Below are 14,018 nucleotides of genomic sequence, written 5' to 3' on the forward strand. Positions count from 1 at the left end.
ACACGAAGGAGATGCTCTCAATGTGATATCAACAGCAATAGAAGAAAACGGACATGATCCTATGTTCGTTTCTCCCGCTTGCAAGGTGAGCTAAAATGAAATTATGGTGATTGAATGACCGCTCTTCAGCTCTTCTCCATCTTAGTAATAATAATGAAGGGGCGGGCATTCTGTCGCTTCCCCAACTCTCGCAAGAATTGTATGGGAGTCATCTTCGGAGGGACTTCCCGAATGACCGTATCGAGGTATTTAAATTAGTATTTTTCGAATACAACTTATGTTTGTGTCTAAGTTAGTCTTAGATGAATAAGCATTCATTTGATGGCTTAAAATTGACACTACGACGTTTAATGAAACTATAGCTATATGTAAGTTCAACTATCCATTAATATATAGTACATAGCAGTAACTTCACCATCCTATTTTCGAACAACTAAAAAATCTCACTATTTATCATTGTGTAAATTCAAAAGTATTATACATGATGTTCACATACTTAGCTTCCTGTCTTAGTATGTGCTTGTTGAGTTGGTTCTATTGCCTTTTGCCCTTTGTAAGCGGTTTTAGATGCAATTGAATTCCTTGAAGAGCCTATATGAATTCTCCTATCTTGATTGTTCATAAAAGTAGGTCTTGTTAACTGTCGTTTTCCTAATGATTGACCTTCTTGCAACATCAAAACCACTTCTGACATTGTTGGTCTATTTGAAACTGGTGACCGGGGACACAACAAAGCAATCTCAATGATCTTCATCACGTGTTCTTGTTCGTGTTGCTTCAGGTCCAATGTCTTATCAATGAAGTTCGAATGTATTTTTTTCTCATATAACTTCCATGCCTGTTTATTAATTTAGAGAAAACTAGTTCATAAGCTAAAAATTAAGATAAAAAAATCAATATTAATCTTTATTTTCTTCTAATGTACCCCTCTCTCCTACATATTTTCCCCTGTTTCTAATTCCACCTGGCACTCTTATATAAATAAAAATAAAAATAAAAATAAATGTTGGTTTATTTTGGCTAGTAGAAGATATGTTTATCCCACATTGGTGGGAGGAAGATGTGAGGGGTGAGTGACTTGGTTATATAAGAGGGGCTAAGTCTTCATTCCAAATCGCACCAATCAATATACTTTAAGTATTTGATTATTTCTTTCTTTCTTACCCTTGTTTGAGAGTTGTATTAGTTAAATATTTTGGAGAGTGTAGTTGGCTTAAGAGAGTCGTCTATATCATTGTAACAATTTGTGATATAGTGTATTTCGCTCTTTGGGGGCCGGTGGTTTTTCTCCTGTTTTGGAGTTTCCACGTTAAATCTTGTGTTGTGTATTGTTCTTATTTCTTTACTATTATTGTTGGGCTGGGTGGTGGAAATTAGTGAGGCCGTAATTTCCCAACAACTGGTATCAGAGCGTCAGGTTTGACGGGGGTCTCGGTTATAGGAGTCGGAGTATGCTCTGTGGTTGCCACGAGAGTGGATCGTCCACATCAGAAACGAGTTCTATTGATCGTATATGGTATCTGATTAGACAATATTTTTTCTGATTCGTAGTAATAGTTGGATTTGTTAGTGGCCTAGTTGTGGATTTCCGATTTAAAGGGTCCTGGCTACCTGCTACATCTTTTGGCTATTCGAAACGTGAGCAAAATCAGAGAAAGTGTTGTTTATAGGATACGGATACGATGTCGAAGTTCAGTCCAATGAGGTTTGATGTTGAGAAATTTGATGGGAGGATCAATTTTGGCTTATGGCAGGTTCAAGTCAAGGATGTGTTGATTCAGTCTGGTTTACACAAGGCTTTGAAGGGTAAACCCACCCTTGTTCCTGGCAGTGATTCTAGCAGTAAGTTCGATGAAGAAGAATGGGATGATATGGATTTGAGGGCAGCAAGTGCGATTCGTTTGTGTCTTGCAAAGAACGTGCTTGCAAATGTGCACGGGTTATCAACGGCAAAGGAGCTTTGGGTTAAACTAGAGCAGTTGTACCAGGGCAAGGGCATCTCAAATCGGTTGTGTCTTAAAGAACAATTTCATACTCTGCGTATGGATGGGGGTTCAAAGATTTCAGATCATCTAAGTATTCTTAATGGTATTGTTTCAGAACTGGAAGCTATTGGAGTTAAAGTGGATGATGAAGATAAAGCATTGAGGTTGATATTATCTTTATCATCGTCCTATGAGCACATGAAACCTATTCTAATGTACGGGAAAGAAACGTTGAAGTTTGAAGATGTTACTAGCAAGCTCCTATCCGAGGAGAAAAGATTGGAAGGTAACGGGGTCTCGTCATCAGAAGCTACGGTACTGTTGTGTTCGGATAGGCAGAAGAGAAACTCTAGAAAGAATCTGACATGCTGGAAGTGCGGGAAGACTAGGCATGTAAGGGTTAATTGTCCCGGTGGAGCTAATCCGGCAAATGGCTCCAAAGATGCTAACATTGTCTCCGTTGTTACGGAGAGTGACGAATTCCTCTGAAGTCACGTCATCCTCATGGTGTATCCGCGCCACCGTGGAAAGGGATGTTCGTTAGCGGTTCCACAATTACACATGGGCATTGGTTTGGCGTTGATGCAGGTTGTGTGGTGGAAACTGATGTTGTAGCTGATGGGACTTTCGGGAAAGCCAAACAGGGAAGTTGCACCATAAAGTTTCAGCTGGTTGTTCAACAACATGTGCCGAGGTGAAATGCTTGGAATGCGATATTCTAAGTGCTATACTCTTTATGGTGGAGTATGATAATTCTTGTTAAGAGTTATGATTGTCTGTGATGACAATGATTGTTGGTTTAGACAATGTTCGATGAAGATGCAAGTTTTGTCTCTTGGGAGATAATGTCAACGGCATGAAGATGAGGATCTTGAAGTTGTCGTCGAGGAAGCGTCTACATCGGTTATCCTTGCAATGTGAAAGCATGGTTATCTTCTTCTATCCAAAAGGTGGAGATTTGTTGGTTTATTTTGGCTAGTAGAAGATATGTTTATCCCACATTGGTGGGAGGAAGATGTGAGGGGTGAGTGACTTGGTTATATAAGAGGGGCTAAGTCTTCATTCCAAATAACACCAATCAATATACTTTAAGTATTTGATTATTTATTTCTTTCTTACCCTTGTTTGAGAGTTGTATTAGTTAAATATTTTGGAGAGTGTAGTTGGCTTAAGAGATTCGTCTATATCATTGTAACAATTTGTGATATAGTGTATTTCGCTCTTTGGGGGCCGGTGGTTTTTCTCCTGTTTTGGAGTTTCCACGTTAAATCTTGTGTTGTGTATTGTTCTTATTTCTTTACTATTATTGTTGGGCTGGGTGGTGGAAATTAGTGAGGCCGTAATTTCTCAACAATAAAATGCTATTAAAATCGAATCTCACATTTTCGAGAAGGTAATCAGTAGATGGTTGATCAGATTTCACTTCAGTACTCCGTCGACCGCTAATTATTTCAAGAATTACAATTCCAAAACTGTAGGTGTCAACTTTATCCGATAAAAGACCTTGAAGTGCATATTCTGGTGCCGTGTATCCCCTTATATTGCATCAAATAGTAATAACAGAGGAAACAAAAATTAGACAAAAAATAATGTGGAATATATGTATAATAAATTAAACTTACAATGTCCCAGCAAACTTAGTACTGATGTGAGTTAGTTCCTCTGGATGAAACCTTGCCAACCCAAAATCTGCTATTTTGGGTTTGAAATCATCTGTAAGTAGAATGTTGCTCGATTTGATGTCTCTATGAATAATTTTCACATGAAATTCACTATGTAAATGTGCAAGGCCCCTAGCTACTCCAAATATTATTTCATATCTTTGAGTCCACTTCAAAGTACCCTTTCTTTCACCTTCATGTTGACCATATATGTTATTAGCATACAAATAGGTTTAACTTGAGTATTATATATGACTTGCTTTGTGAGAGCTCAGTTTCTAAGTCAGCAACACTTCCAAATGCCGCTTTCATATTTCATTAAGGTAGTTTGGAACTGTAGGGCTTAGGGCAGCGAGTGAGCCTCAGATTTTTCTAGGGAGGTGATACTCACACACCAGTTTTTGATCCATACACACTTTTTATCATAAAACTTACAATTATATCCTTATATTTATCTTGGGATTTAAACCTCTATTATTGTAAATAAGGACATAATAGTCAATTAGGTGTATATGGATCAATATTGAGTGTGTGAGTATCATTTTCCATTATATATACATAATCACATTTGAGTTAATAATTTTATAATCACGTTACCCCATAAGAATTTGTCAAGGCTTCCATCAGAAATATATTCGAGGACTAGAAGTAGATCGGATCCTTCAGTAGACCATCCAAGGAGACGTACGAGATTTCGATGATGAACATGGCTTATAAGTTTAACTTCATTTTCAAATTCTATTTTAGCTCTAGTATTCTCCACATGAAGTCTTTTTACTGCCACAACACTCATATCATCAAAAGTTGGCTGTTAAACCATAAGAAAAACTTATGAGTGGTTGATTAATGTATTCCCCTTAATCTACGGAAAACAATAATTTATTCTCCATTTATGAAAATTTATAGCTACAGCTATTTTTATTGTGTACATATATGTTACATTTTTTCATGTTGTAAGAGTGATTAATAACTTTAGAACTCATAATGAATTAGTCTAATTGATTACCTTGAACACTTCACCAAAACCTCCTCTACCAAGAATATTTTCTTCGCTGAAATTACGAGTTGCTAACTTTAGATCGCGATAATTATACCTTATTGCCCCCTCCAAATCCTCTGCTTCTAGTATATCTATAATTGAAGATAAGGTTGCAATAGTTATTTACTTGGAAGAACCATATATGCAAATTTTTACATGATATAAAATTACCTTGTTCATTCTTCTTATTAGACTTTTTCCTTACTCGATAAAATAAGGATAAAACAAGGATAATGAGCAAAAAACTAACACCACCAAGGGCTCCCGCAATTATGGCTACCTTACTTGAGTTTCCTATGATATCAGTTTCATATCATATATTATTAAAATTAAAATTAAAAAGATGTTATATACTCAACATACATAAATGTTGAAGTATCAACCCATTAACATGGTTGACAGTTAGTAAGCTCACCTTTGAAGACAGTTGTGATATCTATTGTCTGGTTGTCATTGAAAAATTGGATCTCTGAATACCTTACAAAACAACCCATATCAAAAAACCTTCCTTCTGTACTTGGTAGGCAATCATTTAATTTGTCATAAGCTGCTTTCATGCAAGTTCGACAAACAGCTTGGTTTGTGCTTTCAACACATTGCGCCAGCGCGTACACTGTTGCATTTACATTTGTGATTTTCCTTTCAGATGCTACATATAAATTAGAGATTTTCGGAGTAACATCTCTAATCTCTGATAAAAACGCATCTAAGGTTTGATTAAAGTTTGATATTGGTTGAGATGATGACTGATTGCCACACGATGAATATGGAGTGCCATCCCCGTCCTGCTCAACATCTGGATTATTGTAGAAGTCATCAAAGTCCTCGTACCTTAACCAGTTTAAATAGAACATTATTCAAGACTTTTCCAAGCTTATGAGAATAACGATAAATGGTGACTCAAAGCACTTATACAAGCTCTTTATCTTTACCCCAATAAAATAGGGTTAAAAAAATTTTATTAAATAAAAGTTGGATGCCATGGACTAACAAGGTTATCCCGTGATTGTTTCTGAACTTTTTTCCTACCCAACACAAGATATATTTCAATTTTAAGGTAGGCTATCTTGGTTGATTTTTTTCTTAGTTAAACTTTCATTTACTTTTCTAGAGTATATTAGGCTCTGAGTCAGAATACACCAAGTTTGTCTACATTAAAGAATTGATAAAAAAAAGACACATAAATATACAACCAAGTAAGGATGTAAAAAGGATAAGACCATAATTACCTAACAAAGCAGTTATCGAATAAGACATACGCACCATTGCCAACTTGGCAGTTGAGGAGTACAGAAACCGCAACATCAAAGCAAGCCACACACTCATCTACCGAAAGATAGTTCCAGCAGCGAGCGAGTGCATAGACTGAGTCTCCACCACTTAAATCTTGTGCTCTAGCATAAAGCTCTCTATTTGTCAACAAACTTGTTCTAAGTTGATCAAATGTTGAATTGCGGTTTCGATTAAAATTAAATGGATTTCCAGGTGCGTTACTTCCACAGAACTGTTGGATTGGAATGTTAGTATTGTTAACATGATCAACCGACTGCGAATTTCCTGTCTGAATCAATAATAACACAAGTAACACAACTAGGAGAGTCATATATAGGAGCAGCTACTGAGATAACCCTGAACAAGTTCACAAGAAAAAAATATGGATTCATGAGGTTGTTTGTTTTTAGCTTATATTACATTTGTTAATGTCAAGATAGAAAACTAGTCAATCATAGCATCCTGGAACTAGGTGGTTGAATAGTCAACCGAATTGAATATGATGACATAGTTGACTAATATATTATTATTAATTATTATTATTATTATTATTATTATTATTATTATTATTATATTATTATTATTATTATTATTATTATTATTATTATTATTATTATTATTATTATTATTATTATTATTATTATTATTATTATTATTATATTGATTGATTGTTAATGTTAGGTATTTTGTATTAAATATTAATATTGGTAGTAAACATAATGAATTTTTCTGCCAATACATGGATCCATTATATTAAATACATGATATATGTGTACAGTACTCGTACAAAATTGCGATAATCAATTCATGGCTAATAATTGTTGGCAAATGGTGGTTGTACCATCACGTGTTAATGGTCTTTCTATTAATCCCAATGAGATCACATCCACATTCAATTTACATTACTATAGAACAATTTGAAGTCATAAAGTCAAAGAGTGCTAGTTGTAAATATTTAAAGTATAAGGGTCCTAAATGTAGGTTATCAATATCAGTTATAGTCCTTCGTCTCAATTTAATAGTCCTGGGTTGACTTTTTTCTCAAAACTTTAACTACAAATAATTTTTTTTTTGTGTTATATAATACTTGATGAAAGTTATTTCAAATAAAAGACATATAAAACTTACCTCATTCTTATAAATTTCATCGGGGGATTATTAGTTAGCCGATAAACCGTTTAAAACTACATTACTAATTTGTTAGAATGTCGGAAGTTATGTGAAAGAAAGTTAGTAGTTTGTTAGAATATCGGCAGTTATGATTAAGTTAGTTAGTTTGATTCTAGTATACTCCGTACATAAATTGTAATCTGTTAACAGTATAAAAATGTCAAGGAACATATTACACTTTATTTATTTCTTTTTCTTAGTTCTGGGTAAAGATATGCAGGTGTACTTGAAGTGGATTCTCTTGGAGTTCTTGAAGATGGTTTACTACTTCTAAATGTTCATGAGTCAAGTTCCAGTTAGTGTGTTAGAGTGTTGAGTCAAGCTTGGAGATTGCAGCAGCCAAGATAGAAGACTCAAGTGCTTTGTGCACGTATCAATTGTATTTAATTAATGTACCTAGTTCAAGGCTTGATACATATTGATACACAGACACAGTTGCATCTGAGTTTCCATACTAAAGGGGTCATTTTTGCCTTTCCTCATTCTTCAAGAGTTATTCTGCAATTTATGACAAGTTGTCAACATAAGGCAGATCTACGGTTCCCATTGTTTTTATGTATTCAAATTTTTCTTCTTGTATGTGAGAGATATTCTCTGGTGTGAAAATAGTGTAAATTGATCTTCTTCGAACTGTTAGATTTGGGCTTCTTTGGCGACCGTGAAGTCCGTCGTGGTGTCGGCTGTGCTACCGGAGGCCTGGTCTACGAATCTATTCATATGTATTACAGAGCAGTAACTTCACCGTACTATTTTTGAACAACTAAAAAATCTCACTATTTATCATTGTGTGAATTCAAAAGTAAGTATATATGATGTTCACATACTTAGCTTTCTGTCTTAGTAGTATGTGGTTGTCAAGTTGCTTCTATTGCATTTTGCCCTTTGTAAGCGGTTTTAAATGCAATTCAATTCCTTGAAGAGCCTATATGAATTCTCCTATCTTGATTGTTCACAAAAGTAGGTCTTGTTAACTGTCTTTTTCCTAATGATTGACCTTCCTGCAACATCAAAACCACTTCTGACATTGTTGGTCTATGTGAAACAGGTGACTGGGTACACAACAAAGCAATCTCAATGATCTTCATCACTTGTTCTTGTTCTTGCTTCAGGTCCAACATCTTATCAATGAAGTTCGAATGTATTTTTTTCTCATATAACTTCCATGCCTGTTTATTAATTTAAAGAAAACTAGTTCATAAGCTAAAAAAAAATATATCAATATTAATTTTTTGTCTTTTGATGTACCACCCCTCCTATATATTTTTTGACTGTTTTTTATTCCATTTGGCACTCTTATCTAAAAATAAAAAAAAAATAAAAAAATAAAAAATGACAAGATGGTATTAACATCGAATCTCACATTTTCGAGAAGGTAATCAGTAGATAGTTGATCAGATTTCACTTCAGTACTCCGCCGACCGCTAATTATTTCAAGAATTACGATTCCAAAACTGTAGGTGTCAACTTTATCCGATAAAAGACCATGAAGTGCATATTCTGGTGCTGTGTATCCCCTAATATTGCATCAAATAGTAACAACTAAGGAAACAAAATAGACAAAAAAGAGAATTATACGAATCGGAATAAATGTATAATAAATTAAACTTACAATGTCCCAGCAAACTTAGTACTGATGTGAGTTAGGTCCTCTGGTAGAAACCTTGCCAACCCAAAATCTGCTATTTTGGGTTTGAAATCATCTGTAAGTAGAATATTGCTCGATTTGATGTCTCTATGAATAATTTTCACATGAAATTCACTATGTAAATGTGCAAGGCCCCTAGCTACTCCAAATATTATTTCATATCTTTGGGTCCAATTCAAAGTACCCTTTTTTTGACCTTCATGATGACCATATATATTATTAGCACATAAGTGAGTTAACATGACTATTATATGTAAATAATTATATTAAGTTACCCCATAAGAATTTGTCAAGGCTTCGATTCGAAATATATTCGAGGACTAGAAGTAGATCAGATCCTTTAGTAGACCATCCAAGGAGACGTACAAGATTTCGATGATGAACATGGCTTATAAGTTTAACTTCATTTTCAAATTCTGTTTTAGCTCTAGTATTCTCCACATGAAGTCTTTTTACTGCCACAACACTCATATCTTCAAAAGTTGCCTGTTAAACCATACAAAAAACTATGAGTGGTTGATTAATGTATTGCCCTTAATCAACGGACAACACTAATTCATGCTCCATTGTGAAAATTTATAGCTATTTTTATTGTGTACATATATGTTACATAGCATGTTATAATTGAATGGATATGGCTGAGGCATGTAAATCCATTTCAATCTCTCTATGTATTGTAAGATAGTTCACTATTGGGTGAAATACCCTTTTTATTTAATTTCATGTTTTTTTCTAAAAAAATAAAAAAATAAAAATAAAAATAAAAATATGTTACATTTTTTCAAGTTGTAAGAGTGATTAAAAATTTTAGAATTCCTTATGAATTAGTCTAATTGATTACCTTGAACACTTCACCAAAACCTCCTTTACCAAGAATATTTTCTTCGCTGAAATTACGAGTTGCTAACTTTAGATCGCGATAATTATACCTTATTGCCCCCTCCAAATCCTCTGCATCTAGTGCATCTATAATGGAAGGAAATATATATATGGGGAATTGTTATCAGTATTATGAAATTGAAAATAATGTGGAAGAAGATGTGAAAATTTTTACGTTATAAAATTACCTTGTTCATTCTTCTTACTAGACTTCTTCCTTAGTAGATACAATAACAATAAAACAAGGATAATGAGCAAAAGACTAACACCACCAAGGGCTCCAGCAATTATGGCTACCTTACTTGATGTTCCTATAATATCATATTCATATTTCATACCATATCATATATTATTATAAAATTGTTATATACTCAACATATAAAATAGTTATTAAGAATCAGCACATTAAAATGGTTACAGTTAGTGGCGTCACCTTTGAAGACAGTTGTGATATCTATTGTCTGGTTGTCATTGAAAAATTGAGTCTCTGAATACCTTACAAAACAACCCATATCGAAAAACCTTCCTTCTGTACTTGGTAGGCAATCATTTAATTTGTCATAAGCTGCATTCATGCAGGTTCGACATACAGCCTGGTTTGTGCTTTCAACACACTGTGCCATCGCGTACACTGTTGTATTTACATTTGTAATTTGCCTTGCAGATGCCACATATAAATTAGAGATTTTCGGAGTAACATCTCTGATCTCTGATAAAAACTCGCCTACACTTTGATTGAAGTTTAATATTGAATGAGATGATGACTGATTACCACACGATGAATATAGAGTGCCATCCCCATCCTGCTGGACATCCGGATTATTGTAGAAGTCATCGAAGTCCTCGTACCTTAACCAGTTTAAATAGAACATTAATTAAGACTTTTCCAAGCTTATCAAGAATGACGATAAATGGTGACTCGTAACACTTATACAAGTTATGCATCAAACTCTATCCTTCAAGCTCTTTATAACTCCAATAAAGATAGGGTGGAAAAAAATTATATTAAAAAAAATATATATATAGGATGCCCTGGACTAACATCTAGGCTATCTTGGGTGATTTGTTTTCTAAACTAATGATACTTCTCTTTTTGTTCATCAACCAACCTTTCATAATTACTTTTCAAAAGTATGTTAGGCTCTGACACTTACAAATTAAACAATCATTCAATGCCAAGGTGAGAATACACCAAGTTTGTGTACATTAAACATTGATAAAAAAAAAGACACATAAATATACAACCAAGTAAGGATGTAAAAAGGATGAGACCTTATTTACCTAACAAAGCAGTTATCGAATAAGACATACGCACCATCAATGCCAACTTGGCAGTTGAGGAATACAGAAACCGCAACATCAAAACAAGCCACACACTCATCTACCGAAAGATAGTTCCAGCAGCGAGCGAGTGCATAGACTGAATCTCCACCACTTAAATCTTGTGCTCTAGCATAAAGCTCTCTATTTGTCAACAAATTTGTTCTAAGTTGATCAAAGGTTGAGTTACGGTTTTTATTAAAATTATAAGGATTTTCAGGTGCGTTACTTCCACAGAACCGTTGGATCGGGATGTTAGTATTGTTTACATGATTAACTGACTGTGAATATCCTGTCTGAATCAATAATAACACAAGTATCACAACTAGGACAGCCATATATAGCAGCAGCTACTAAGAGAACCCAGAACAAGTTCACAAGAAAAAGAATGGATTCATGAGGTTGTTTGTTGTTTAGCTTATATTTAAATTTGGTAATGTCAAATATTGATAGAAAACTACTACTCAATCATAGCATCCTAGAACTAGGTGGTTGTTGAAAAGTCAACAGAATGTGAATATGATGACATACTTTTTTTTTTCTTTTCAAGGGCGACTACCCGTTTTACGACCCAGAATCATTGCAGACGAACCTCCATGGCTATGAGAGAGAATAACTTTGTTTGTACAAGGAATCGATCCCTTGACCTTCACATTGGAAGGTCAGGGTCTTACCATGCCACCACCACCCTCATGATTATATGATGACATACTTGACTATTATTATTATTATTATTATTATTATTATTATTATTATTATTATTATTATTATTATACAAAATATTAAATATTGATTGATTAGACATTTTGTATTAAGTATTAATATTAGTAGTAAACACAATGATTCTTTTTTATTATTATTATTTTGTCAATACTATCGGTTCATGATTATATGATGACATACTACTATTTTATTATTATTATTATTATTATTATTATTATTATTATTATTATTATTATTATTATTATTATTATTATTATAATAATAATAATAATAATAATAATAATAATAATAATAATAATAATAATAATAATAATAATAATAATAATAAACTTAAAAGTTTTAAAACTTACAAAAAATTAGGGGGAAGTCTAGAGACAATCTGGGCCCCCACACCTCTAGCAATAGCAAAACCTATCCTACTAAAAATATGAGCAGCAGCACCGGCACCAATATCTTGCGCCATCGAACTCTTCTGAACCCGCTTTAGCAAAGAAACAGCCTCCTTCTCTAATTCCCTAAGGGAAGAAAATGAGAAAGGAATGAAACCATAACCAATCGCCTGACAACTAGATTCGTACTTGAACCGCTTCCGACGAGCCGCATCAATCACAGCACGTCCAGGGACAAAGTCAGAAAGCCCAGACTATGTCAAAGGAGAAGACCCAGTCAAGTCAACACAAACATCGCGACCACAATCCCAGGAATAAAGTAACACATCTGCAGGTCTGAGGGCCCTGTCGTTCCCTCTAGACAACCCAATGTCAACCTCCTTTCTCGCTGAAATCCCAGATCGATAACAAACATCAACAAGGGAATCCCGGACAATATTATGTCGATGCTTAATACCCACCATACCAGCACAAGACACCGCGTGATCCCCGAAAATATCCCCAGTAAAAACCCTTGAACAGGCAGAGCATGCCGTCGAGATAGAGAACAATGGAACACCTAACCGGTAGCACAACACACATCGGTAAGTCTTTGCGTTCATCGCCTGACCTAACCCCAAAATAGGGACTGCCCTTAGCCAAGCAGAGGTGTGATCACCCTGCTGTGATTTCCATAAGGCCGATTGTCGGGGAGATAACGAAAAAGTGGATTCTGCAGAAGCGGTAACCTTTGAGAAATAAACATCTGCCAATTTCTTCATGAGTATTGGGGCAGCGACCTCACTCGGATTACCTAAAATATCAAACCCAACCGTTTTATTAAACAGACCCAATGCATCTTCAAAAGCACGACCAAGACCAACAATACTCGCATGACGTAGGAGCTTGGTCTGCAACCCAGCAGACTGTAATCGAGAAGCCAGAAAAGCATAAAGACGAACATCTCCCGCAGAATAAACACCAAGCCCTCCAAATGCAAATGGCAAGGTGGCAAGCCGCCACTGCCAATCACCAAACCCAGGCCCTGAAGCAGTAACAATACGCTCCAAGGAAGATCGAAGGGCTCCATCGAAAGCGCGTTGAGCCTCCTCAAATATACTAGGAGGACAAGTACGCAAGGTAAAGTAGAGTTTAGAAACTCCCGTACATGCCCTAAGCAACAACAACTCACATTGAGGATCATCAAGCTTAGCAACCTTATCCATAAGCGCAATGGACTTGGTCACCCTTTGCATCACCAGTTCACTACTAAAACCAGGATCGGAACTTGCGGGGCCCCAAGCAACTTAACATCATTTAAAGGCCGAGCAATATTAGGAGGAAAGACACCTACTTGTCTGCTGCGAGGGTCCTCCGTAGGCCAGAAAATTTCTGTTTTTTCAACATTGAGATGTAGCCCAAAACGAGGCCCATCCTCCATAATCAAATGCAAAACCTTCCCCACCACCAAAGTGTCCCCAATAATAATGCCATCATCCAAATACCACGCCTGAAGACAAACCTCAAAATTATCTCTGATTTTAGAAACCAAGGGTTGTAAGACCAAAGCAAAAAGCAGCGGACCAAGGGGATCACCCTGTTGTACCCCCTGAGAAGACCATAATGTGTGGTTCCCATAATACAATCTGGCTGGATTAGAGTAGCAAAATTCAACCCACCGAGAAATGCTCGGACAAAGGCGGCGAACTTCACGTAACATGACCGTACGATCAACTAGATTGAAGGCATTTTGAAAATCAACTAATAACATAGAGAGGCCAACATCAGAGCCACGATCCTCAATCAACCGATTCACAGCATGAAGAATTGCCTCACCACCTGAAGAAACACCAACACCAAATTGAAGACCATCGAAGTAACTTCCCAAAGACTGGCCAAACATAGCAGCGCCAACCTTCGAAACAAGACGTCGCCAAACAGTACCCACAGCTATAG

General features: G+C 35.5%; 2 protein-coding genes and 1 long non-coding RNA gene across 4 annotated transcripts; 1 reads left to right on the forward strand and 2 right to left on the reverse strand.

The window, feature by feature from the left end:
* Nucleotides 1–367: 367 nt before the first annotated feature.
* Nucleotides 368–6,344, reverse strand: LOC139862812 (cysteine-rich receptor-like protein kinase 43). Of its 2 annotated transcripts, none has more exons than XM_071851445.1 (8): nt 5,915–6,344; nt 5,101–5,516; nt 4,857–4,979; nt 4,653–4,777; nt 4,244–4,454; nt 3,608–3,839; nt 3,367–3,520; nt 368–838 (listed from the first exon to the last, which is right to left on the reverse strand). In XM_071851445.1, exons 1-8 carry the CDS (start codon nt 6,286–6,288, stop codon nt 497–499), a joined length of 1,977 nt encoding a protein of 658 aa, XP_071707546.1. In that variant the 5' UTR covers nt 6,289–6,344; the 3' UTR covers nt 368–496. The 2 variants fall into 2 exon arrangements, with proteins under 2 accessions (XP_071707546.1, XP_071707547.1); XM_071851446.1 differs by having other exon boundaries at nt 5,101–5,481; nt 5,915–6,144.
* On the forward strand, nt 5,774–9,239 carry LOC139862814 (uncharacterized). Its single transcript, XR_011764287.1, has 3 exons — nt 5,774–6,170; nt 7,348–8,084; nt 8,173–9,239. It is a non-coding gene; the product is annotated as an uncharacterized lncRNA (long non-coding RNA).
* LOC139862813 (cysteine-rich receptor-like protein kinase 2) lies at nt 7,705–11,376 on the reverse strand. The gene is made up of 8 exons (XM_071851447.1): nt 10,933–11,376; nt 10,085–10,500; nt 9,840–9,962; nt 9,614–9,738; nt 9,048–9,258; nt 8,737–8,968; nt 8,488–8,641; nt 7,705–8,293 (listed from the first exon to the last, which is right to left on the reverse strand). The coding sequence occupies exons 1-8, from the start codon at nt 11,307–11,309 to the stop codon at nt 8,033–8,035; spliced, it is 1,899 nt and encodes a 632-aa protein (XP_071707548.1). The 5' UTR covers nt 11,310–11,376; the 3' UTR covers nt 7,705–8,032.
* Nucleotides 11,377–14,018: the final 2,642 nt, after the last annotated feature.

This window comes from Rutidosis leptorrhynchoides, chromosome 8 (assembly GCF_046630445.1).
Source record: "Rutidosis leptorrhynchoides isolate AG116_Rl617_1_P2 chromosome 8, CSIRO_AGI_Rlap_v1, whole genome shotgun sequence".
Taxonomy (NCBI): Eukaryota; Viridiplantae; Streptophyta; class Magnoliopsida; order Asterales; family Asteraceae; genus Rutidosis; species Rutidosis leptorrhynchoides.

What these genes read in the sequence shown, in the direction of transcription:
- LOC139862812 (XM_071851445.1), bottom strand. Translation starts at nt 6,288, where the DNA reads ATGACTCTCCTAGTTGTGTTACTTGTGTTATTATTGATTCAGACAGGA. An exon ending in ACTAAGTTTGCTGGGACATT is followed by an intron (nt 3,521 to 3,607) that starts GTAAGTTTAATT and finishes ATGCAATATAAG; the next exon opens with GGGATACACGGCACCAGAAT. An exon ending in CTGATTACCTTCTCGAAAAT is followed by an intron (nt 839 to 3,366) that starts GTGAGATTCGAT and finishes ATTAATAAACAG; the next exon opens with GCATGGAAGTTATATGAGAA.
- LOC139862813 (XM_071851447.1), bottom strand. Translation starts at nt 11,309, where the DNA reads ATGGCTGTCCTAGTTGTGATACTTGTGTTATTATTGATTCAGACAGGA. An exon ending in TAGTAAGAAGAATGAACAAG is followed by an intron (nt 9,739 to 9,839) that starts GTAATTTTATAA and finishes CTTCCATTATAG; the next exon opens with ATGCACTAGATGCAGAGGAT. An exon ending in CTGATTACCTTCTCGAAAAT is followed by an intron (nt 8,294 to 8,487) that starts GTGAGATTCGAT and finishes ATTAATAAACAG; the next exon opens with GCATGGAAGTTATATGAGAA.